This window comes from Alexandromys fortis, unplaced genomic scaffold (genome assembly GCF_014885135.2).
Source record: "Alexandromys fortis isolate MF-2015 unplaced genomic scaffold, M_Fortis_MF-2015_v1.1 scaffold_8_9099976_23576923, whole genome shotgun sequence".
NCBI classification, from domain to species: Eukaryota; Metazoa; Chordata; class Mammalia; order Rodentia; family Cricetidae; genus Alexandromys; species Alexandromys fortis.
This window is the reverse complement of record NW_026067899.1, coordinates 1,250,285-1,273,552: the sequence shown is the minus strand read 5'-3', so window position 1 is coordinate 1,273,552 and position 23,268 is coordinate 1,250,285. Positions and strand designations below refer to the sequence as shown.

The window sequence follows — 23,268 nt, the reverse complement described above, 5'->3', positions numbered from 1 at the left end:
GTTTTCTTCAGTCTTCTCGGTTACCAAGATGTAGTTTATTAATCTAAAACCCTCAGTCTTTGTAATAACAGACCAGAAGGGCTTTTTAAGATTATTAATTTATGTTTACCCACCCTTCCACATTCATATCCTAAACATATATGAACGTTTTTCAGAATTTCTATTTCTCCTTTGGCCTCCCTTCTGATTTCCGTTTCTTGTTTCATCTCTACCTGTTCTTCCTCTCATGGCTTCAAAACTCAGCAGGAAGCCAGTTTCCTCTCCACAAATTTCTATTTCTGTCAATGACACCATCATTCTTCCTGACACCCAGGTCTCAAATCCTGGCATCATTGCTTTCTTCTTTCCCAATCGAATGGGTCACCAATTTCTGTGGCCTCTTTCTGAAACATGTCTCTCAAAATTCCAATTTCTTTTTTTATGTTGCACCCTCTAACTCAGGTCCTCGCGGTCCTATCTGTAAGCAGGAAGTGACAATATCTCCCATTAATCCTGTTTCCATCCCCAGGCAACTCTCTAAATCACCACTAAAATGAATGGGAAGTAAAGAACGTGATTTAAAATCTTAGGGCTTGTAAGCCACGCGCTGCAATATCAAGCAATGCGCTAAAGCAAACACCCATTTTACTCCGCTTCCACTTTCCATAATTCTCCAAGTGTGTGCATGACTAAATTCTTATTCAGAAAATGACGCTCCTACTTTTGCAATCTCTTCTCTCTTTCCTCTCCAGTTCCATTCTCCCCAGCCAATTTTTTTTATTATTATTATTATTTCCCAAAGTCCGGTGCCACTTTTTTTTCTTCTTCCATACTTGCAATGGACTCTGTCACCTCAATGTGAAATCTCAGGGACTTCACCTTAAAGTCACCAACCAGAGCAGCAGTCCGTGACTCCTCCTCAAAATTCCCAAAGTACCTGTTGATGGTCCCAACTGAGGCACCTGCAACCCTGTCTCCACAGAAATCCACTTCCCTGTTGGCCCCCTCCCAGGCAGAGCACCAGGTCCCGCGGGGGCGAGCAGCACCCGGGGTCTGTGTGACCCAGAGCCACGGTCTTTCCTCAGGGCGCTGGGCCGGGCGTGCCGGGAGGCTGGGGGGCTGGCGGTACCGCGCCCGTAGGTAGGTGGTGCTGTTGCAGCGACGTCGTCCCCATTGGCGCCGCGCGGAGAGGCGGAATGTTCAACTCCTGACTCCGGCGGAAGCGTGGGAGCAGCGCGGGCCGCCGTCCCCGACCCCCGCCGCCGCTCGCACCCGGCCCGGGAGCCAGGTAGGGGTCATGGGGGACCGGGGAAGAGGGAGGGAGCACCACCCTGGAGGATCGCTCGGGCCCGGGCCCGGACCTGTGGGGACTAGGGCTGCGCGGGTGTGGGAGGCCGGGGCTCGGCGCGCGGCTGTCCTCGGCCCGCGCCCGGTGCCCTGCAGCCCTGCGCCCGGTGCCCTGAGGCCCCGCAGTTCCCTGTCGCTGGGCCGAGTACGGCTTGGGCATGCCCGGGACAGTCCCGTGGAGCAGTCGGTGCCCGGAAGAGCCCGGCCTGACACAGCCCGGGCGCCTGTGGCGGCTGCCCTTCCCGAGCACCTTTCCCTTCCGTGGGAGCACACGCGGGTGTCGGGGGTCGGGGACCCACACCCGATTTGGCTGTGAGTGCCTCCGGGCCGCAGCCATGCCTCGCCCCGCGTGTGACAGCTTCCCGAAAAACTTTAATTCTAAACTGCCCAGTTGACATGGAACTGCCTGAAAAAACAATGGCACGTCCTTGTTGGGTTGCCCAAAAATGTATGTTTCTCATGCGCCTGGAGATCCTGCGTAAGCACTGTTTATGGGGAACATAATTGCTATTTTTGTTAGTTTCGTTAATAATGAAAGCGCACCATTTGGTGGCCCGTTCCAGCGATTTCACAATAAGCAGCCTTCATTAATAATGCGTATGAGAACCGGCTTCCAGAATGGATTGAGGATATCTGAGTTCAGGCTGTGTGGTTGAAGTGTCTTCCTGTTTTACCCCAGAAGTAGTTGTAGCGAGTCTTCTGGCTTTCTTGACTGTAGATGAAACCATCTGTCAGGATTTAGTGGATCCAAACCTTCCAAAATATTTAACGATAAAAATAAACAAATGGTCCAAGACCAGACTTCTTTGTCGTAGGCCTGTTTCTACGACATTTCATGCCTTCTTTGATTTAAAAAAAAAAAAAAAAAAGTGCCGGCTGTATTTTAATTATGGTTTTGGTCATTTGTAGAGTCTTTGTTTTAGATTTCTGCTACAATAGTGAGAGATTTGGGAGATTGTAAATGAACATGAATTTAGCTTGTTTGGAAAGAGAATTATGATAGAGGAAAATGGTCGTTTGGAGCACTGTGTACTGTTTATTTTAAACTTTTACAATATAATTTCTGCAAGTACTTTTTGGAGTTATTGTGAAGCGTGTTTGTGTGTTTTAAACTTAAGAATGTGCAAGGCAAAAGTTTAAGTGGGGAACATTTTATTGTCTAGGGAAGCGAGTAGATGATTGATCCCTTAAAAGTATTTTGGGGGGGGATATGCATAAGAACACATTAAGAGAAGTAATAACCAAATATTAAGCGCACGGATTTAGATCTAAAAATGGATGGTCAAAGATCTTGGGAACTGAGGGACCTTCTCGCCAAATAAGGAAACTTGGCAAGCCGCACCGTGTATTTTAAGTTAGTGCAGAGTGAGTGCTATTGGCAATACATTGGCTCCGTGCCTATCTGGGCTCAGCAGTGAAACTGAGTCTGATAGGGCTGTAGAATTATCACCAGGAGTTACGAAGGGCGTGGAGTGAACAACTGAATCACCAGAGGATCCACTGGAGAAATTGCAGGGACGTTTCGGGAAAGAGGTCAGATGAAGCTCCCAGTGCGCCCAGCAAAACGGACAGTGGAGTTTAGAGCTTGACACATTCAGAGAAGAGCCAGTGAGATCCTCTGTTACGCTGGGGAAAGGTGTTCATGGTGATACAGTGTTGTCAGACTAAGAGAGCCTCTGTACTCTCAGACGTTGGGAATAAAAGTTGGGATCATTTGTTTTCCATTTTATTCTGCCCTGGACAGATTGACAAGGGACGGGGACTGGTCTATCTAAATATAATAGCAACAGCTGAGACACCTTCTGTCTTACTATGGGGAAGATTTAGGCTGCTTCCTTTGCGCCTATTAACCTTGAACCCACTGCACATAAGCAAATATAGTTACATCTGTATCCGAAGTTGTTACTTGTGAGGGAAGAGAGCCATGCATGCCAGATAGTTTGACTAATACTTCAGGGGCTTTTGTTGCTGATTCCCCCAAGAGACAGCTGGAGCATTGAGTAAAACAGGAGTTAAATAATCCCAGCCCACTGAAACACCATGAGAATGGGGGGGGGGACACATCTGATACTTTACTCATTGACATAGTTGCTTGTAGAAAACTAAAGCCTCAAATATGTGGATAGTAAGCTATCCAGTTATTAGGCTAACAAGAGACAAGTCTATTTTAAGGGGAAAATCAGGAGGCAGTAAATGATGGAGTAGAATATGCAGTGGAGGAAAAAGAGGTGACCCAAGGTGAACCCCAGTTTTGTTGTTTGTAAACGAGGCTTGGCTGACATTTACACCCTTGGGAGGCAGTGATACCTGCTTCCTGGGAGATGTCTATGAGACAGCGTGTAGAAATGCCAGGGCTAGTCGGGGAAACTCCAGCTACCGGGACTGAGTGCAGAAAGGGCTTTCCCACGTTTCTCAAGCTGGGGGCTTGCTTCAGCTTTGCCCGGCAAGGCTTGCCCACACATAGTATTTTGCCTTGTTCCTGTCGTACGTAAATGCATATGCTGAGATGGAGTCTTCCTGGCCACGCCTCTTGTGTACAAGGGTTTCCAAAGCAACTCTGTAATACTGTGTGTTGGGGAAGCACATAGGTGAAGACTTTGGAAGTTAGAGAAACATGGGAAGGCTGTGGCTGAGAAGCAGAGCTAAGATCTCTTGGAGCCGTTTGTACGGCTCCTTTTCAGTAGTCCTCTCTCCAGGGTCCATCAATTCTTTCTGGACCCATCTCTGGACTTCACATAGGAAACCCTACGTGAACACGTTTATCTCTAGGTCACGGAGTAAATACTTGCTTAAGCTTTTCTATCAGAATACCCTACTGTGAAGGAGAAGGACTGTGTCCCTTTGCGAGTCTGCAGCCAATAAGCACCTCCAAGGTAGGCAAACGTTTGCTTTAAAAATCTTTCATTTAACCCTAAAAATTCATGTGGACTTTCCAGTCTTCTCTTAACCAAGCAAAGCAATATAAACAGACACATTTACTCCTCCGCATCTTAGAGTCAGATGGTTGTTTTAAGGCCAGAAAGTAGGACTCACTGACCTCCTCTGCAGTGTTGTGTGCTGCTTATGTGGGAATATGCAGACGGGAAGATGCGGTCGGCTTTGCTGAGGTTTGTAGCCCCAGGCTGATGGAAGAGGTAAAGTGACTCCATTTTGCTAGGGAAAGAATGGAATTAGTTCATCCATCCCAGGAGTCTATAGTCTGTGGTTCTCCTGATGGTCTCAAGATGGAAAGAGTACTTTACTTTGGGGATGGGAGAGAAGAGTTCGAGACGGACATTGGAATTGGACCTCTCTAGCTATGCGAGAAGAATTCCAAGAGTGTGGCCCCGGAACTTCTACTCTTTCCATCAGCCATGTAGACTACTGAACACCCCCTCGTGTTTACTGTCAGATGCGCCTCCCAGGAAAGGAAGACGGTCTCTCAGGACCTCATACTAGCCTGGTTAGTCATCATGCTAGTGGGCTGAAGCAGGCCTTAGAGACACACCCATTCTTGTCTCGCTGATGCAGGATCTCTTCTCCACGCCCCCACCTCCTGCTGAACACTCAGGCATGCGTCACGAACTACTAAGAGGGCAGAATAGATTCTTGCGGGGCTATCCTAGTCACCAGCAATTGTGCAACTTGTACCCACAGCTAATTTCTACCTCTCAGTCAGCAAAGCGTAATCTGGGTCTTGCTTCTTGGCTGATTTGAATTTCCCGGTGTCTGTCTTATCTTTCATCCACCTTCAGCTGACCCGGTTCTGACCTGCATATCGATTGACCCTTGTTAGGAAGCATTCCTTTCAGCTACCCAGGCTGAGCTTGCACCTTATTTGTCAGAAGCCAGGCTGCTTGGGTGTTTCCTGATTGACAGGGACAGTTCTGGAGGAGAGAACTGTACAGCAAATCCCCAGGATGAGTGGGAGGCTGGCCTAGGCATTGGGCCTTGCCCCCAGAAGAGCCCCACCCCGGGGCACCTGGGCCTTCGTCTAGGCAGCCCCAGAACTTATGTCCTCTCCGTGTTCTCTGTCTTTACTCAGGGGCAGTCCCATCTCTTTTCCCACAAGAGCTGCTCCAGTAGCCCCGGACGTGGATGCACTTTCTCATTGGTTTTATTTCTGCTAACAGCGTTTCTGGCAAGGTAGTAGGCCACGGAAGTTGATTTTCATTTATTGGAATATTAATGGATGCATAAGAATGTTTCATTTAACTAGCTTGTTTTTGCTGTAACCTTTGCTCCAACTGAAGAGTCATGTTACATAGATGGCGAAGCACAGAGAGAGGGAGATCGTCCGTTCTCGTCTAGACTCATTTAAAGCTGGATTTCTCATACACATGCCAGAAGGAGCCCTGTTTCTTGGGTCCAACCTATGTTATGTGAGGGGTCCTTTTCTGAAAGCCGTTTAGAAGAAAATAGCAAAGTAGACATGCTTCTAGTCAGTTTTCCTAATAGACTTAGTTATCATTAATGATTTTCTTTTTTAAAGACGGGCACAGAGCAGTCTGTTCAAGAATTGTGTCTTTAAATCTCTGACCCTGACATTATGAAGAAATATATCGAACCAAAGACTTCCCTTTTCTTAGAAAAAAAAATATGCCCTTAAAAGAATACAGGGCAGCAATTCCAAACAGCATTATAAAGCACACGATGATATGTGGTTTTGATACATTTACTTACTGAACTGTATGAAGAAATACACATCAGTTGGCTAGAGGTTGAGGGCTGCTTTTGCAAAATCACCTTTAAGTTTTTTTTTAAAAAAATTTATTTATTGTTTATGTATGTATATGTTTGGATGCGCAAAATGTATGGAGGTCAGAGGACAGCTTGTGGGAATGTCATCTACCACGTGCGTTCCTAGGATCGAACTCAGGCTTGCTGGCCAGTGCTCTTACCTGTCCAGCCATCTTGCTGACCCCCAAATCCTTTCTTCTTCTCTCCCTCCCCTCCTTCCTTGTGTGCGTGTGGTATATGCATGTTTATGTGTGCATATACATGGGCAGCTGCATGCAGAGGCCAGAGGACGATGCTAGGTGTCTTCTATCTCTCTCGGCTTTATTGTTTGAGGCACGGTCTCTCACTGAATCTCAAGCTTGCCGTTTTGGCTAGACTGGCTGGCTAGCAAGCTCCCAGAGTCCCCGCCAACAGTGCTGGGGATGACAGGCCTGCATTGCCGTGCGTGACTTTCACCTAGATGCCAGGGATTTGAACCCAGGTCCTTTTGTTTGCATAGCAAATAATCTGATCCACTGAGCTATCTCTTCAGCCTGAGAAAGCTCTTTAAAAGTTTATCTTGATCACGGTGACACAATTAGTCTTTCTTCTTAAGTTGTGTGAGAAATAAATGTATAACTACTTTTGTGAAGAAAGGAAAAAAAAAGGAAAGTTTAAGTTAGGGATGGAAAATGAGGAAGTTATACATTAGAAACAATGGGTTCATATATGTCCAAAAGAGAACAGTCCAGAGAAATTCCAGACTTCATTTGTAAAGTTAATTTAAAAAATATTTTCATTATGATGTGGAGGTATTTGATAAGGCAGATTATAGTTTTCTTGAGTCAGGTGCCCATGTGCTATGGTAGATTAGATCAGAAGGAAGATGGCCAGACAGTGAATACTGTAATTGAATAAATATGTTCTGCAAATACTAATATCTAAAAGTACAAGAAAAAAACCTTCTAGTAACTTAAATAGGGTTCATCTCTTTGAAAAAACAGTTTGAAAGGAAAAAAGTTACATGTATAGCTAGGCATCTTGGTACACATCTTTAACTTTGGCACTTGGGAAGCGGAGGCAGGGGCATCCCAAGCTCAAGGCCAGCCTGGACAATATAGCGAGACCTTGTGTGGGAAATAACTAAATAATCCTTGCTCGTAAGATAGACTTTGCACAGTGACCCAACCCCCAAAGGGAGAGGAAGCACAAGGGTGGGAAGAAGTTAAGACACATAAACACAACCAAAAAGCACTTAGAAATCTACAGGCCGCTTGTCAACAGTTGGGCAGCAGAAGTGACTGAAATAAAACAGAACACAGTTCTGAACATGGGAGGGGGAGACAGGACTGATTATGAAGGCCGAAAGAATGGGTGGCATCAAAGCTTAGACAACAGTTAGAGGGCCTCCATTTCTACCTGTTGTGTGTAGATTCCACACCTCCCCTGCTTCCCCATGAAGAGTCTGGGGGAAGCCGCGGGAAGCCTACATTGCAGAGACACACAGTCCTTCGCCTGACTGAGCTCAGATAGCTTGCACTGGGGTCTGCGGCTCGCTCTGGCTAACTGGGTCTTTGCTCTTGGCTGTGCTGCCTGTCTGTGCTTAAAAGTGATGCTTCCGTTTCCGGTGCCATCAGGATTGTCAGATGGAGGTGATTTCAAAACCCTTATTTACGAGGTTTAGAAATGGCATCATTGGAAGAAACGTGGCTGTTTCAAGAGAGACGGAGACAGAATTCAACTCAGTTCCGTCTAATTGTAAAACTTTGCTTCTCAAATGGTAGACATTCAAGTAGCCTTTTATTTTTATTTGTATTTATCTGTGGCAGAAATAAAGTGACAGACAACTGACTTGAGATTGATACCAATTCGAAAAATCAAGAGGTGAATTAAAGACCCGTGAGCTAAGTCCTGACCCCAGCTCCCTTGTTGAGAAGATGGGAAACTAAAACGTAAAATAATATTTCGTTTAAGACTTTTCCACTTTTATATGGTTCTGCTTTTATAATTAACTAAATGATACTATGTATGCTTTTATCTGTTTAGTTAATAATTGAAATTAGTTTTGTATTTTTAATTTAGGGACATTTTTGAAATCATCAAGTTTTGGCTACTGCTCAAGTCAGCAGATGGCTGAATTTAACCAACTTGCTTTTGTTTTCAAATTTGTGACCCCTTACTATGTTCTGATTTTCGTGATGTTCCTATTCCGAGTCCACCTGCAGGGCTGTGGGATTGTCTGTATTATGTAAAAGCCAGTCTCCGATGGAGTTAAAAACATCGTGTGTCATCTGGTAGCCTTTGTAAGCAAATGGGTATGTCTGGCTCCCAGTCTAATAGATGGCTTTATCGGTCTAGACAGTAGAGATGTTTCTGAGAAACTCTAGCATAATTTGATCAGGTCTTGATGCTGTGGTTTGATCAGTTTCTTCCCAAGATGCTCTGGGTTTGGGTAGTGGCAACTCATATTTCATTCTCCTTGTAAACTGATCTTTGAATAGCGACTTAAAATGAAAGAGGAAGCAATATACATATGTAGCCTGAAATTTACACATATATACATACACACATGCACATATATATATGTATGCACACATATGTACATATGTATACAGGGGTGGAGAGCTAAACCAAATTTTTTAACTGAGGGATTTGATGCCTTGCTGAGCTCACTGGAGTTAAAACCTTCACTGACACACTCTTAAAATTGTTAATCTCTTCAGAAATTAGAAGGGACTTAATTTTTTTACAGTCTCAATAAAACATCCAAGTAATTGCATCATCCATTCATGTAGAGCCAATTCCCAACAGCGGGGTATAGTACAGTATGAGTAACTGACGTGGACAAATGTACCTTGTTGCTTCTCGTCGGGGTGGCCACCATAGCCAAGGCCAGGGGGTTCAAAGTTAGTTCTTGCTGATCACATCCTTCTCTGTTTGGGAAAGGGTTTCTCCTCCCCTCCTCTGTCTCAACCCAAACTGAGAGGCACCCAGTACTGGAGGCCCCAGGTTCCCCAAGAAGCCTGTGGCAGCTTCTCAAACAGATTTGATTTAGAGTCCTCTGCGGGCGCTGTGAAAACGGCAGGTCTCACTTTCCTGAGTTTGACTGAAATCTTTGCAGCTCCGGGAATTATAACGGGAAAATTATCCAAAAGCCATTAATTAATTGAACAGACAGGCTAGAGCAGAAAAGGGGCTGTACTGCGTGTCTGGTGCTGAAAACCCAGGATGGACGGAAATGAACTCTGGGTTTGGGAGGTTTATGTTCTGCTGGGAGTGCGATGGGAAAGATGGCTGGATAGAAAGAATGCTCCGGAGACAGTGTGAGGGACAGATGTGTGGTCAGCACAGAAGGGGAACTGAGAGCAGGGCTTCATGCGTGTTTGCAAAATAAGACATGAAATACAAGCGGCTCAATTGGTAAGGAACATGGGACGGTTGAGACTCAAAGACACGAATTAAAGATTGGAACTGAGTGTCCTATCAGTGAGCGGGGGGGGGGGGGGGGGGGGGGGGGGGGGACAAATAATCTCCAAGGACAGCCTTAAAAAGGTGGAAATCTACAGATAAAAAGTAATTCTAAAAGCTTTTTTTTTTAAAAAGACGTAAAAAGGTTTAGAAGCCGGAGTAGCGTCCACCTGTCCATAGCTGCCCTCAAAATGAAAGAGGGGCTAAAAAGACGACTCAGGGCTTCAGTACATGTGTTGTTCTTTCCGGGGACCTGGGTTCTATTCCCAGCATCCTTGTGGAAGCTGACGACTGTAGCGAATCCCAGAGGATCTAATGCTTTCTTCAAACACTGCAGACGCCAGGCATGTACATGGTGCACATACATACATGCAAGCATAACACTTATACACATATAATAAAGAGATAAGTCTTGGAGAAAAACAAATTCAGTGAGAGTACTGGAGAGATGGCTCATTGATTAAGAGTCCTTGGTACTCTGCAGAGGACCCGGGTTCAGTTCCTGGCACCCACCTGGTGGCTTACAAGCATCTGTGTGACCCCATTTCCGGGAGATCTGATGACCCCTTCAGTTTCTGTGCACCCAGACACACATGCAGGCAAAATATTTGCACTCACAAAATGAATGGATAAGTTAATTTTAAAAAATGCAAAAAAAAAATAAAATATACTTTCACAGCTACATAAAGGATAATATCCTTCCTAAAGCAGCAGACAGGTTGCTAGTGGAGACTCAAAAACCCCATTCTGTGCCGTCTGCTCAGAGTCAATGAGAGACGAATGTCATCAAGGTGCAGAAGTAAACCAAGAAAGAGAAAATGAAGGTCCAAGGGCAAGGTTTTCCCTCAGAGGGTGAAGGAGAAGGAAGGTCTTTGATTAGCACAAGAGAAGAAATCCCAGTTACAGTCTGACCTGGGAAGCAGCTATTCCAGCCAGACTGAATCAAGATGAGGTGTTAAGAAAGAATGTCTCCATGAAAACCAGCATCTTCCTTCTTCCAGAATAACAGAGATTTGGTGTTTTTTGTTTTTTTGTTTGTTTGTTGTTGTTGTTGTTGTTATTGTTTTGTTTTACTTCTTTGAGAGTTTTGCAGTCCTGGGAGAATTTGATGGGTTGGCTAAGTTTGTCAGTAGCATGAAAAGCTAAACAAACAATAGAAGAAAACACAGGGGAACTAGTAACTCCAGAAGAAACAAAAGTTATCTAAGTAAGATAAAATTGCCACATGGCGGTGCTGGGAATAATATTGACTTTGCAAGCCTACTACAAACTGCGAATATTGACTTAGCCAAATGTTGGGGTTGCGAACAGAGGGGTTAGAACAGCCTAGTGCCTGAGCCTGTGGAGGCTGAGGATGGTGTGTAAGAGCTGACTCCCTCCCTGGGAACTGTAACAAGATCTGAAATGGGAAACGTTAAGAAGCGGCAGTGTTTAGTCACGCCCCCCAGATGTGGTAAAGAAGAGAGAATCCTCAAAGGAGCCGGCGTGAGTGGCTTTCTCAGCAGTGAGAGTTGAGCGGGGCACAGGGAGGCAGTGGGCTTGCCTTGTCTGCTAAGCTTTGCAGGCCTATTTAAATTCCTATACCTGATAAATTGATTATAAAAACATAGGCCTGTCCTCTGCCGCCCCGCGGAGAGCTAGCATAGCGTTTGACATTTATCATAAAAGCTTTTTGCTTTGCACACACTCTCTGTGTTGGTCGGGCATATTCTCCTACATTTTCTATAGACCTTCTTTTCTGCAGTTAACTATGGATTGTAGTGAGTCTGTATGAAACATCGCTAAATTAAATGTGTCAGTAGACTGCGCCTGCGTTCCCCACAGCCGTCCCCCTCCCTGTGTTTTTGTGCAGACTCCCTCTTCTAAACAGTGGAAGGCTCTAAACATTGAGGATAAACAAATCGCTTCATTTTTCTTTCTTGCCTTCTCCCTAACGTGGAGCAGACTTGGACTTGGCATAAGGAGTCAGCGTTCTTCAGTGAGCTGATGCTCCTAAAATGGGATGGCTAAGCCAGCTGCACGCTGAACTATCTTAGCCGCCTGCGTGCGTCTCTTGGCAAAGCACTGCGTTGTACAGGGAGACACTGGCTTTCTAGTGCTGCAGACTGCTTCCTTCTACCTTTTATTTTGGAAGGAAAAACAAATTCAGGCTTCATAGAAAATGGCCAGGGTAGTAAAAGGCCCGCGCACCCTTCTGGTTTGCTCTTAATTCTGTCACGTTTCTTTCTCCCTCTTACACGCCTGTGTTCCCCTTCCCTCGTGCGCTTTGGGGGGATGGTGTCAGAATCCTCTGAAAGAAAGGTGCAGGCAAAAAAAAATAAAATAAAATAAAAAAAAAATAAAAAAAAAGAAAGGTGCAGGCGTCATGTTTCAGTATGTCTCAATGTTTATAGATAGAAGATACATGCAGAGTGGCCGCACACTGCATTTTATCATAGACGCCTTTACGTTTATATAGCTGTTTTCTTTTCATTTGTTAGAAGTCGTTCATGATGGTGACCGTTGGGAGCATAAGCCAATTGTTTTATGGGTCCTCAAATATAGGTCCACCTTTCGCTGTTTACAGTCCGAGGAAGGGCGCACATGCAGATTCTTTTATCTACCGCCTGCAGCTTTTTATGCCTGCTCAGAAGCTTATGCCATCACCTGTGTGTCTAGGGTTTTGCTTTTCCTGCTAATTTATGGTTTAGCATAGAGGATTAGGAATGGACACACACCTGGGCAAGAGTAAGAGCCCTTCAGTCACAGAGAATCTCACTGAAGTAGTCTCTGGGAGGGGCCGTGGGTTCATCCGGAAACAAGCATAATATATATATTTTATTTAACGTCTTTGGCAGTATTCTTTGGGTGACTTAATATATTGTAAACAGCTACAACGTCTCAGAAAATAGGTTCTGCTATGGTGTGCAGCCTAGTGAGACCCGTTTGGCAGCACTTGGCCACCTTTTCTTTCACTCCTCGGTGAAACCTTGTTTGGAGTCTAAACACTGAATGCGTGTTTACTCTGCAGCGTTTTTTTTTTTTGGCTGTGCTGGCGCTAGGATGCGCACCGGCTTAGGCTGGGTACTTTTCCCGTAAAGTAAGGGCAACAGGGAGAGACGGCATGCCGCGCATGCCAGACGAGCTATGCTAGCTTACTGTTGAAAGAAAGCATGGTTTCTGTGTGTCAAGCCTTCCTGGTAGGAGACCTGGTGACACAGAAGCCTTTAGGCAGAGCTCCTCGGGATGTGTAGGAAGCGCTGTGACAGGTTCTGCCGCGGAGGAATCTGAGCCGTTCCCAAGCCTGGACAAGCCGTTGATGAATTTTGCGCCGGCTGCCAGGGTGAGAGCTTTCATTTCGATGTGTTCGTCTCGCTTTTCTTTCTGAAGTCATCCTGCTCTTTCTGGAAGTTTCACAGGACTCGGTATAAATATCGGCAGCAGGACTCTGACTTGTTTGTGATCCAGTGTCTCTCCTTTCTCTCTCCAGACTGCGTGGACGCTTACTACTGTCATTATGAGATGTCGTCTCTCGGCGCCTCCTTTGTGCAAATTAAATTTGACGACTTGCAGTTTTTCGAAAACTGCGGTGGAGGAAGTTTTGGGAGTGTTTATCGAGCCAAATGGATATCACAGGACAAGGAGGTGGCTGTAAAGAAGTTACTCAAGATAGAGAAAGAGGTAAGATCTTCTGCTACCAGAGGCCTCGCAGCAGCTTGGATATCATAGGCCCTAGGGGTCACGGAGCTGCAAGGGATCTGGCAGGTCCTTTGGGACCACTCCAAGAAGCTCTTTCCCAATTTCCATTTTGGGAACCTCATAAATAGAAAATATTGCAGTGTGTGCTTTAGGATTGAGTTCTACTAGGGGTTATTTGAAGCTAGAGGATTTCATTCCATGGTATAAAAGAGCCCGGTGCTCTCTATGTTGGCTGGCCTACAGAAACAGGCACGTTTGAGTGGTTCACTTCTCCGGGGCAGCCAGGAGGGAGCAGCACAGAGTAACAGGTAACATTTACATTGGTTACTGTTTTTACCCCTCGTGTTGGGGGTGGTCCCTAGTTGTTGTCTTAAAAAAAAAATAAGAGTATTATTTTTCTACTGAATTAAGCAATACTGGCTTCTTAGGTTTCTCTTCTACTGGCTCACAGTGGTGAGTCTTTGCGAAGTAAAGAATTAGGCGCTTGGCGGAGTTGCCTTTCCTTGTAAAATTAGAATAAGGTCTTGTCTTTTAGAGTCTGGAACTTGTGTTCGATGTGGGTGAGCCCTGAACTCTTGGGGTCTTCATCGTTCATAGGGATGTGGCGTGGATGTGTTTGGTACCACAGGAATTAAATAACTTGTGTAGGTGACCCATAGGCGTTAAGCATGGTAGCTTTCTCTTTCAAGTTCTTTTTAAAAATCTAACTGATCCTTTTAATTGATCCTAAGAACACACAAAAAAATTGAACGTCTATGAGCCTGCCATGTTAATGTTTCAACACGTGCACGCGTTGTATGTTGAAGTCATTGTATCCATTGCCTTGTATAACATTTCCTCTTCAGTGTAAACATCCAAATGTCCTCCCTTGGCTTTTTGAGATACACAGTGTATTACCATTGTCTGTCGTTGCCCTGCTGGTAGCTTCTAATATTTACCCTTTGGTGCTTTTTTTGGCCTTTTTTTTTTTAATATTTATTTTATTATGTATACAATATTCTGTCTGTGTGTATGTCTGTAGGCCAGAAGAGGGCACCAGACCTCATTACAGATGGTTGTGAGCCACCATGTGGTTGCCGGGAATTGAACTCAGGACCTTTGGAAGTGCAGGCAGTGCTCTTAACCACTGAGCCATCTCTCCAGCCCTTTGGCCATTTTTTTAATGTGCAGTTTTTGCTGAGTATTGTTCTTTTCAAGCGAACTTTTCCATAAATATGCGTTCTCCCCCAGTGAGTATCTTGGTGTTATCATTGACTGCCACCAGTGAACCATCATGACCGAATAGTGATGCCAGTCCAGTGTTAGCGTTGCAAGTTCCCCCAGCAGTGGCTGGAGCTCCTCAGTCCGCTCGCTTGCCCAGTGTTGAAGCCGGGACAGTGGCACTGAGGTGGCTCTGCCTGGGACTGTCTGTAGGTTTCACACGAAGCAGGAAGGTACTAAGTAAGGATCAGTTCTTGCATTAGAACCGTGTCTGGGACTGGACTCTTGGAGCTGGTACGTTTGCCTTATTGTCCCCATTTTATAGATTGGGAAGTGGAGCATTGAGAAGTGTAATAGCCACTCCAGTAGGAGCAGGTGGATTTCAGGAGGCCAGGCTTCCTGTCCGTTAGGATGTCACTCTGACCAGGTGAGTCCTATCCATTCACATAAGGATGTGTAAGTGGTAGGTTGTGGGACTTGGATACAACGAACTTCTTGTATGGTTATTGGATGAGGCAGGTTGTAGCCCATTCACTTCCTACCTCTCCCGCCTGTATGCATACATCGTCCCGTTTTTTTACAGTGTGAGAGGCCAAGGAAACGACACAGGAAAGCGCAGAGCGAAAGCGAGCGTAGGACGCTGCCAAATCCTGCTCTGCTGTGGCAAGAGCATATAACTCATGTGAGGAGGGAAAAGCAGAAACTCCAGTTCCGCTTAGGGGCCTGTTGTTGTCAGAGACGGTCATTATTCGGCTCCCGGCAAGGCACCCTGTACGGCTAAACTCACAGGAAGGAGTTCTACTTGGAAGTCTGCTGGGGCTACTGGAGGGGAAGCATGCTACTGGAGGGGAAGCGTGTGTCCCCGTGGACTTGTATTTCACAAGATATGTGGTGGCTACTGGCTAAGGGCTTTTTAAGTGATAAGAAAGGTGATGAGCTCCAGCTTCCCTCCCTCCCCCGACACCACGTCTGTACCCTCAATCCGCTCCTGGGTCGTTACTTTTCCAGTGAGTTGTAGAAGGAACAGACCGCTTAATACAGCTCCTGTAACTCACTTCACAGGACTCTGAGAATTACCTGACATTTGACAAATGTGTGTTCTATGAACGTAGTCAAATGTGGAGAATGTACATGATACATGACAATTTTTTTTTTTTTCAAGTTTCTCTGTGTAACAGCTCTGGCTGTCCTGGAACTCGCTTTGCTTACCATGCTGGCCTTAAACTCACAGAGATCCACCTGCCTCTGCCTCCCAAGTGCTGGGATTAAATATGTGTGCCACCACCACCTGGAAAATTATTTATTTACTTATTTTATGTGTATTGGGTTGGTTTTTTTTTTTTAACTTTTGCTGCCATGTAGGTGCTGTAGAACCTGGGTCCTCTGGAAGAGCACAGGACCACTGAGCCATCTGTCCAGCCCAGGCCAAATTCTTAAATTCGGCTTGTGTGACTATTGGCTTGTTCTTCATTTGTGACCTCTAGTGTAGTGAGGTACGGTACTTCCCTCTCTTTTAGAAAGTAAGCTGGGCGATGGTGGCACACGCCTTTAATCTCAGCACTCGGGAGGCAAAAACAGGCAGATCTCTGTGAGTTCAAGACCAGCCTGGCCTACAAGAGCTAGTTCCGGGACAGGGTCCAAAGCCACAGAGACACCCTGTCTCAAAAAAACAAAAAAACAAGAAACAAACAAACAAAAAAGAAAGTACATGTTACCTTTCTGCTGAAAATAGCAAAATTTACATGTACTTAAAATGTCTTTAGAAACCATTTAAAGCAAACACCAAGAAAAATTGCAAGACTGCCGTGACCTCTATAATACCACTTAAAAACATTTTGCAACATCTGCCTTTTCTCTTTATTTATGCTATTGACTTATATGCAGTTATAATTATTTTATTTTTGCTGGCTATGAGAATAAGTTACAGATGCGATAAGTGTTTATTCAAAGTATTTCAGCATCTCCTAAAAATCCAGGAAATTGAATGATCATATTACTTTATTGGATAGTCTGCCTTCAGATTTTGCCTTTTGTCCCAAGAGACTTTTATGGGAACTTTTTCCAAGCCAGGATGCACTCCAGGACGACAGATGGCATCTAGCTGATGTGTCTGTTTAGTCTGTTTTATTTGGGAACAGTTTCCCCTGCCTTTCTTTGCCTTTTAAGACTTGGACAGTTTTGCAAAGCAGAGAACACTTGTTTCGCAGACTACCCTTCCTTGTTTTGGGCTTACCGATTTCCCCTTCGTTTGGCTTATGTGGCTGTGGTGGGAATGTCATAGGGGTTGTGTGTCCTTGGTGGTCCTTGGTGCAGTGGCATGGGTATTGCTTGGCTTAGTTTTTCTGATGCTACACTTGAGCCTGTGGTTATGAGTTCACTCAGTTCCTCTGCAGTGAAAATGCCTATTTCTCTTTTGTGATTAGCTATTGGTAGCTACTTTGAGGCTATGTAAATGTTCTTCAGCCTTGCATCCCTTGATGATTCTGTCTTAGGTAGGACATTACCGTGTTAGTGTGCTGTGCCGAGAGCAAGAGCCTTTCCCCCCTGCTCCTCCTTCTGTACCCCCTTTCCATACTGGCCAATTGGTTTATTTGTTTATAGACAATTTTACACTCCAATTACAATCCATTACAGTTATGCAGTTTTGTACTTAAATTAGACCCAGCATGCAAGGGCTTCTTCAGGCTGGCTTCTGTGTCTTTTGGCATGCCCTGTTGATTTTTGGCGCTCTCCTTACTTACTGACACAGAAAGGTACCCCATTCTCACTTAGCTCCTGTCCCACTGCTGGGGCGAAGTCCTGAGTCAGCACCCCTGACTTGGATTTAGGAAACAAACTGGGGAGTACTAGCGGTACCTATTTTAGATATTTTTTTTTTTTTGAAAAAGAGCCTTTGTTTCTTAGTAGAAATGAGAGTGACAGGTTTTATTGATGAGAGTGTTTAAGGCTCAGAGGCCTCTGGGTTGACAGGTTCTGTGATGCGCTAGCTCATTCCGGAGGAGGGCTTAGAAAAGGGGAGCACGCGAAAGCAGGCCTCAAAATGGTCCCCTCCTGAGTCAGAAGTTGTACTTCCGGGACTTTATTCTAAGTCTGTCAATCAGTGGTGTGGAGAATAGGGATTCGTGTCAGGCGGGTGACGGCGAAGACTTGGAGGCTACACGGTGCTGCCTGTATGGTGACATCATATGCCATTCGGAAAATGCTGAGTGTATTGGGGTGGGATGGGGAAGACAGTTTATAAAACAGGCATATACTCGGTGTCTGTGGGCCGCTTATATTCTCCTTGAATGTCTGTGGTTTTCTATGATTTCATGCTTTCCTTCAATATTTTATTATGAAAAATTTCAAACATAAAGTGACTATCACAGTGACCATCCCTATACACAATGTATAGAATATATAATTAACACAAATATTTCATCACCTGTATGGCCAATCTCTACCCTCTTACTCCCCCCTCTGTCTGATGCATTTCACCCCGGCAGCCAGCATCCGCATCCTTTCCCCTTAAATACGTCGTCGTGTTTATTACTGGTCCAGCTCAGGCGTAGCTGCAGTCTGATTTTCCTCTGTGGTAGAGATGTGTGTCATGTCGTGAGGTTTTTAGAGATTGGATTGACCGGGACATAGATTTGCGTCTCTAACTGGGGAAAAAAATACATTTTCAAAAGTGCGGCTTTGACAGTCTGTAGCAGCTGCGCCTTGGGAATGGTGGGTGGATGGAGCCCCACACGACACTCATTGTCCAGGCTCAGGTTCATCTGTGGGATGTGGGACATTTTTCATTTCACGTTGCTGTCCCATACATAGCAGCCCCCAGAGCTCAGGTCCCAGCTGTCTACGTCTGTTAGGGATATTCTTACAGTGTGCAGTTTCCTTTCTGTCTGAAAGATGCTTATGACAGGAAAACATGCCATCTTTAGAAGATGCACCGGAAGTAAGGAGAGACGTCATTAGCATGTCTTCCCGGTACCTGCTGGTTGGCTTGGGCGAAGCTGAGCTGCTCAGGCTGTAGTTCAGCAAGGAGAGGAAGTGCCAGAGAAAGTCATTGTGAGCACCTGTCTTATTTGCCACCAATGGCCCAGAGAACCGTCCCCACGCAAGGAAGAGGCCACGAGTCTCACACTGTGAACTTTTAAAAGGGATTAAACGTGGCAGCTTAGATTCCGTGATGTTTCGACACAGGTGTGTCTACACATGACTTTGTCCCTATCTGGTGCAGATGGCAACCTGTAGGCCTTTGTGTTAGCTGTTTGCTGCTGCTCCCAATAACCTGGCCTCAGCTCACAGCTTAAGGCCGGAAGCTCTGGGGGGACCGTGCTCTGAGGAGACTGTGCTCTGGGGGACCGTGTTCTGGGGGGACCGTCCTCTGTGGGGGGACCGTGCTTGTGGCTTGGGTCCATACTTTTCCATGGCAGGGAATGCCTGGTGGGACAGGGCAGCTCACAGTGAAGGAATGAAGGGATTGAGGAGAGTGGAGGGAGGGAGAGGGTGATGTTGATTGAGGGTATGCCTATTAGCTAGCTTTCCTTTTCCCTGTTTTAGCACAGCTTATAGGATGGTACTCAACAGTTAAGAGCATTGCCTGCTCTTTCAAAGGTCCTGAGTTCAATTCTTGGCAACCACATGGTGACTCACAACCATCTGTCATGAGGTCTGGTGTCCTCTTGAGGGAGAGACCTGGTCAGTTGTCCTCATTAGCTTAGACCATGAAACCCAAAATACGGGTTCAACAGACCATCATATACGGGCTGCCCATGCTTGCGTCAGCATTGCCAGGGTATACATTTCAATTTCAATTTCCATAGGATGGTACTGCCCACATGCGGGGTCATGCTTCCTCCCAAGCTAACCTCTGGAAAGGAAATGCCCCCCAAGCTTTGTTCTTTCTTTTCTTCTTTTCGTAGCTTTGTTCTTTGCTAATTCCCAAGGCATGCCTCAAGCCAATCAAGATGGCACTAACCATTACTGCTTTTATGTTACGTTGAAATCTGTTGATACTTAACGATGTTGACACACCACTTCACATTAGGAATGAAGGAAACATTCTCCCCCAAACTGAAAGAAGGCAGACTCCTCAAGAAGGAAAAGAGAAGATCGCCTTTTCTTCTCTGGCCTTGGTTTATGCCACGTCCTCCCTTTAAGGAAAAAACTCAATCCTACCGAGTTTTAGTAATATTGAGAGCCAAGTAAGATTGGATTTTAAAACCGGTCCGTACTGTACATATTTGTAAGCAAAGGACGTCTGAGAGTTAACTGGTCATAACGATGGGAGCTATTTGTAATTTCTGTGTAGAGAAAGGTTCTTTATGAGTTAGAAAGTCGAATATGGGGACCGACAGAACTCAGATTAAAAACGAAAGCCTTGTTATGCCGAGTGGATCAGTGTGATGCTATTTCCGCTGGGGAAAAACCAGTTAAATGTTATTGCTCATTAGCCCAAGGGGACCCTTCCTTCCTGTCTGTGCATTGCTGTAGCGTTTTATTAATGAGTTCTCTGTTTTTAATTGTGGTTTTAATATTTTCTCTGTCCCCGAACATGACAAAGAAGAACTCACACCCTTTGTAAGTCCTTTCAATATTTAAGCATGTTGATGGGCCCGGGGATAAAACGTCGGTGCTGCAGATCCCTGGCAGTGCCACTCAGTTCTGGCATGGTTTCTGTGGCGATCTTGTGTTGAGAACACTTGGTATTAGCAGGCCTTTGATTTGGGGCTACCCTTAAGCTCCCCCTGTGCAGAAGAGCATCTGTTCCCAGGTCCTGCTGGCCAGTCTCGTGGAGCATAGAGGACCACTGGCTGACTGACTTACAAACATGGACAAAACAAAGCCCTCAGGGCCACACCTCTGCCCAGCTCCTCATCCCTGATGCTCCCCTGCTCCTCATCGTTGGTGCTCCCCTGACTCTTCAGCTCCTCATCCCTGGTGCTCCCCTGACTCCTCAGCTCCTCATCGTTGGTGCTCCCCTGACTCCTCAGCTCCTCATCCCTGGTGCTCCCCTGACTCCTCAGCTCCTCACTCCTGGTGCTCCCCTAACTCCTCAGCTCCTCACCCCTGGTGCTCACCTGACTCCTCGGGTCCTCATCGTTGGTGCTCCCCTGACTCCTCAGCTCCTCGCCCCCGGTGTTCCCCTGACTCCTCTGTTGTGCTTGTCACCTGCGGACCTATGCTCCCAGCCTGTCAGTCACACTTGTGTAGGCTTTCACTTCCGTAACCCAGGCCGCATTCTTTCCTTTATCTGTAATATCATTGTCTTCTCCACCCGGGCAGGTCCTACTAAGTTTTCAGGTTTAATTTCCTCTTTTTTTCATGAACATTCTCAGCCCCATGGTAATTTTCTCTTTCTTCTGAATTTATACCATTTAACATCCAAACCTCTAATTTGACATAGGATTAGAGCTGGCCCGTGATGGTAACATTCCTGTCAGAAGTGGTCACTTAACTTTCCGTGTGCTCTGGTTGTGGCTGCTCAGCTGAAAAGTGGGGCTAATTATAGTGTCCACGTCACGGGGCCGTCCGGAAGGATTAAATGAGACAATGGATGTCCACTGTGTGGAAGGGCACTGAACACAAGGGACGGTTTGGGAAACCGTCAGCCGTCCAAAGTGAGACCAGCCGGTGGGGATCATCTTTTAGGAAGCTTTTAACAAATTCATACCTAGGGTTTATGTCGGGCAGGAAGCAGGTACTCGGTTTATAGCCAACAGGAAGAGAGCCTTGGCAAGACCCAGGTGGCTGTGTGTGGGCAAGCCCATGGGTGGTGTGATACTTAGTGTCGACGTGGCGGAAGTTAGAATCTCCTGGGAGACAGACTGCTGGACACAACTGTGGAGGTGATCGTCATCCTGCCCACTGTGGGCGGCACCATTTCCTCGGCATCTTGGACCTCAGCGGGTAGAATTACACATTTATAATTCTCGTCTGACTGTGGACGTAATGTCTGAAGCTCCTGCCACTGTGACTCCTCTGCCGTGGTGAACTGTGACCTGGAGCTGTGAGCTAAATAGGCCCTTTCTCCCTTGAGTTGCTTGTCTAAGGGTTTTATCACAGCCGTAGAAGAAGAAATAAGACAGACAGCATGCTCGGTATCCTAGGGGCACAGTCTCAGAAGGCCGAGGCTGTCTCCTTAGCTGGTGCTGTCTCCATCTTGGCCATACACCAGTGTGCCAAGCACATTGCCACAATTCTTGCTCTCTGTCTTTTCATAGTCACCTTACTGGATTCTGATCCTTCCTGTGGGTTTTCTTTGCTAAGTCTCATGGTGCTGGGCCCTGTGCATTGCTCATGGTAAACTCTGAAATATCTGTCCTGCTGTTTGGTATTGTTGTTGTGTAACAGAGGACTCCCCTCTCATGTTGCTCATCTTAAAGAGGTGTCTTATATCGATGTACCTGCATGTTCATTACATGCTTTCAGCTGAACCACTGTAGAACACATCTGTCTTTACCGGATCCCTGTAAATACGATAGCAGGCTTGCATTCAGCTATGTACTTACTGGGCTCTTGGGTATGACTTTGCTTTAAGGGACCTGATGTTTGAATCTATAAAACCTCTTGATTTTCATTCCTTTAAGACTGACCTGCCATTTCTCTTTAAGGACTTTTATGCACTTTATAGTGTTCTGTATTAATTTCATTCTTCATGTAAAAATCATGCTTTGAATTAAAAATTAAGCCTAGTAAAACAATGAATTGTGGCCGGGCAGTGGTGGTGCTCGCTTTTAATCCCAACACTTGGGAGGCAGAAGCAGGCAGGTATCTGTGAGTTTGAGGCCAGCTTGGTCTACAGAGCTAGTACCAGGACAGCTAGGGCTGTTACACAGAGAAACCCTGTCTTGAAAAGAGCCAAGATAATAAAAATAAAAATAAAAAAAAATAATAATAATAGTTTTGTTGATAATTGATCTGGGCATCTTCCAGAAGTGCAAGCCAAATAGCCTCTCTCACTCAGCCTTCTTCTGTGAGGCAGTTCTGTTACCAGGAGCTTATAATCAAAGCCACTCTGATGCGACCTGCAATAAAAGAGATAGGGAAAATTGGCCCCATGTTGAACAAACATATGAGTTAAATGAGTGACCACGCATTCTCAATTATGTCTGAAGATAACGTGAAACTTACGGGAGCAGCCAGTAAGGCAGCCTTCCCCAGGGCCAAGAAGACTTTACAAAGGACCCACCACACTCCGTGGAATGCATGAAGACAGCACCACTGTGTGCTGCTTCTGACCTCATCGAGAGGACCAAGAAACGTTTTGTTTGCTAGCAAGAGCCCTTTCTTTGTTTTGCTACTTATTCTTTTAAAAGCTTAAAAACCCATCCTTCTGCTAAGATTCCATATTTGCTGTGTGTGGAGTCGACGTTCATTGGTCACAGAAGGAGCACGATTACAGCTGTCATATCAGTTTCTCATTAAGGTGTTATTGATCTTGGTATATTGAGCAATAAACATTTCTGGTTAGTTAATGTTTATTCTTCAGCCACGCTCTAAACAGTGTGGTGAAATCAAACCGATTAATGTCTCCCAGTAAAAATGTTATGTCCGGACTAACTGATTTTACATAAAGTCAGGCCCTTGCTGCAGAAGAAAAACGGCATATGCCAGGACCCCAGTGTCCGAGAAAGCCAAAGTGGAATAAAGAACAGCTAGACACTAGAAAAATTCTAGAAGAGAGAAAGAATGCCTCTAAACATCTGAAAAGGTTTCAGAGAGCTCTCACTGAGCATGTCACAATAGGGGTGATCAGCCAGCAAGATGGCTCAGAGGGGAAAGACACCTGCTACCAAACCCGGCCTGCCCCAGACCCACATGTGAAAGAGAACAGATGTGCCCAAGCTAACCTCCACATGCACACCATGGCACAAGTGCGCTTTCTCTCTCTCTCTCTCTCTCTCTCTCTCT

At 45.7% G+C, this 23,268-nt stretch overlaps 1 protein-coding gene across 3 annotated transcripts in view; it reads left to right on the top strand.

The window, feature by feature from the left end:
- Positions 1 to 963: 963 nt before the first annotated feature.
- Map3k20 (mitogen-activated protein kinase kinase kinase 20) overlaps positions 964 to 23,268 on the top strand; it is a 147,074-nt gene continuing 124,769 nt past the window's right edge. Inside the window, exons 1-2 of one of the 3 annotated variants that reach the window (XM_050121435.1) lie at positions 964 to 1,267; positions 12,962 to 13,152. In XM_050121435.1, the coding sequence (XP_049977392.1) occupies positions 12,994 to 13,152 (159 nt within the window). In that variant the 5' untranslated portion in view covers positions 964 to 1,267; positions 12,962 to 12,993. Of the gene's footprint in view, positions 1,268 to 12,552; positions 12,815 to 12,961; positions 13,153 to 23,268 lie in introns of those variants that run through there. The other 2 variants (XM_050121454.1, XM_050121443.1) reach the window with 2 other exon arrangements.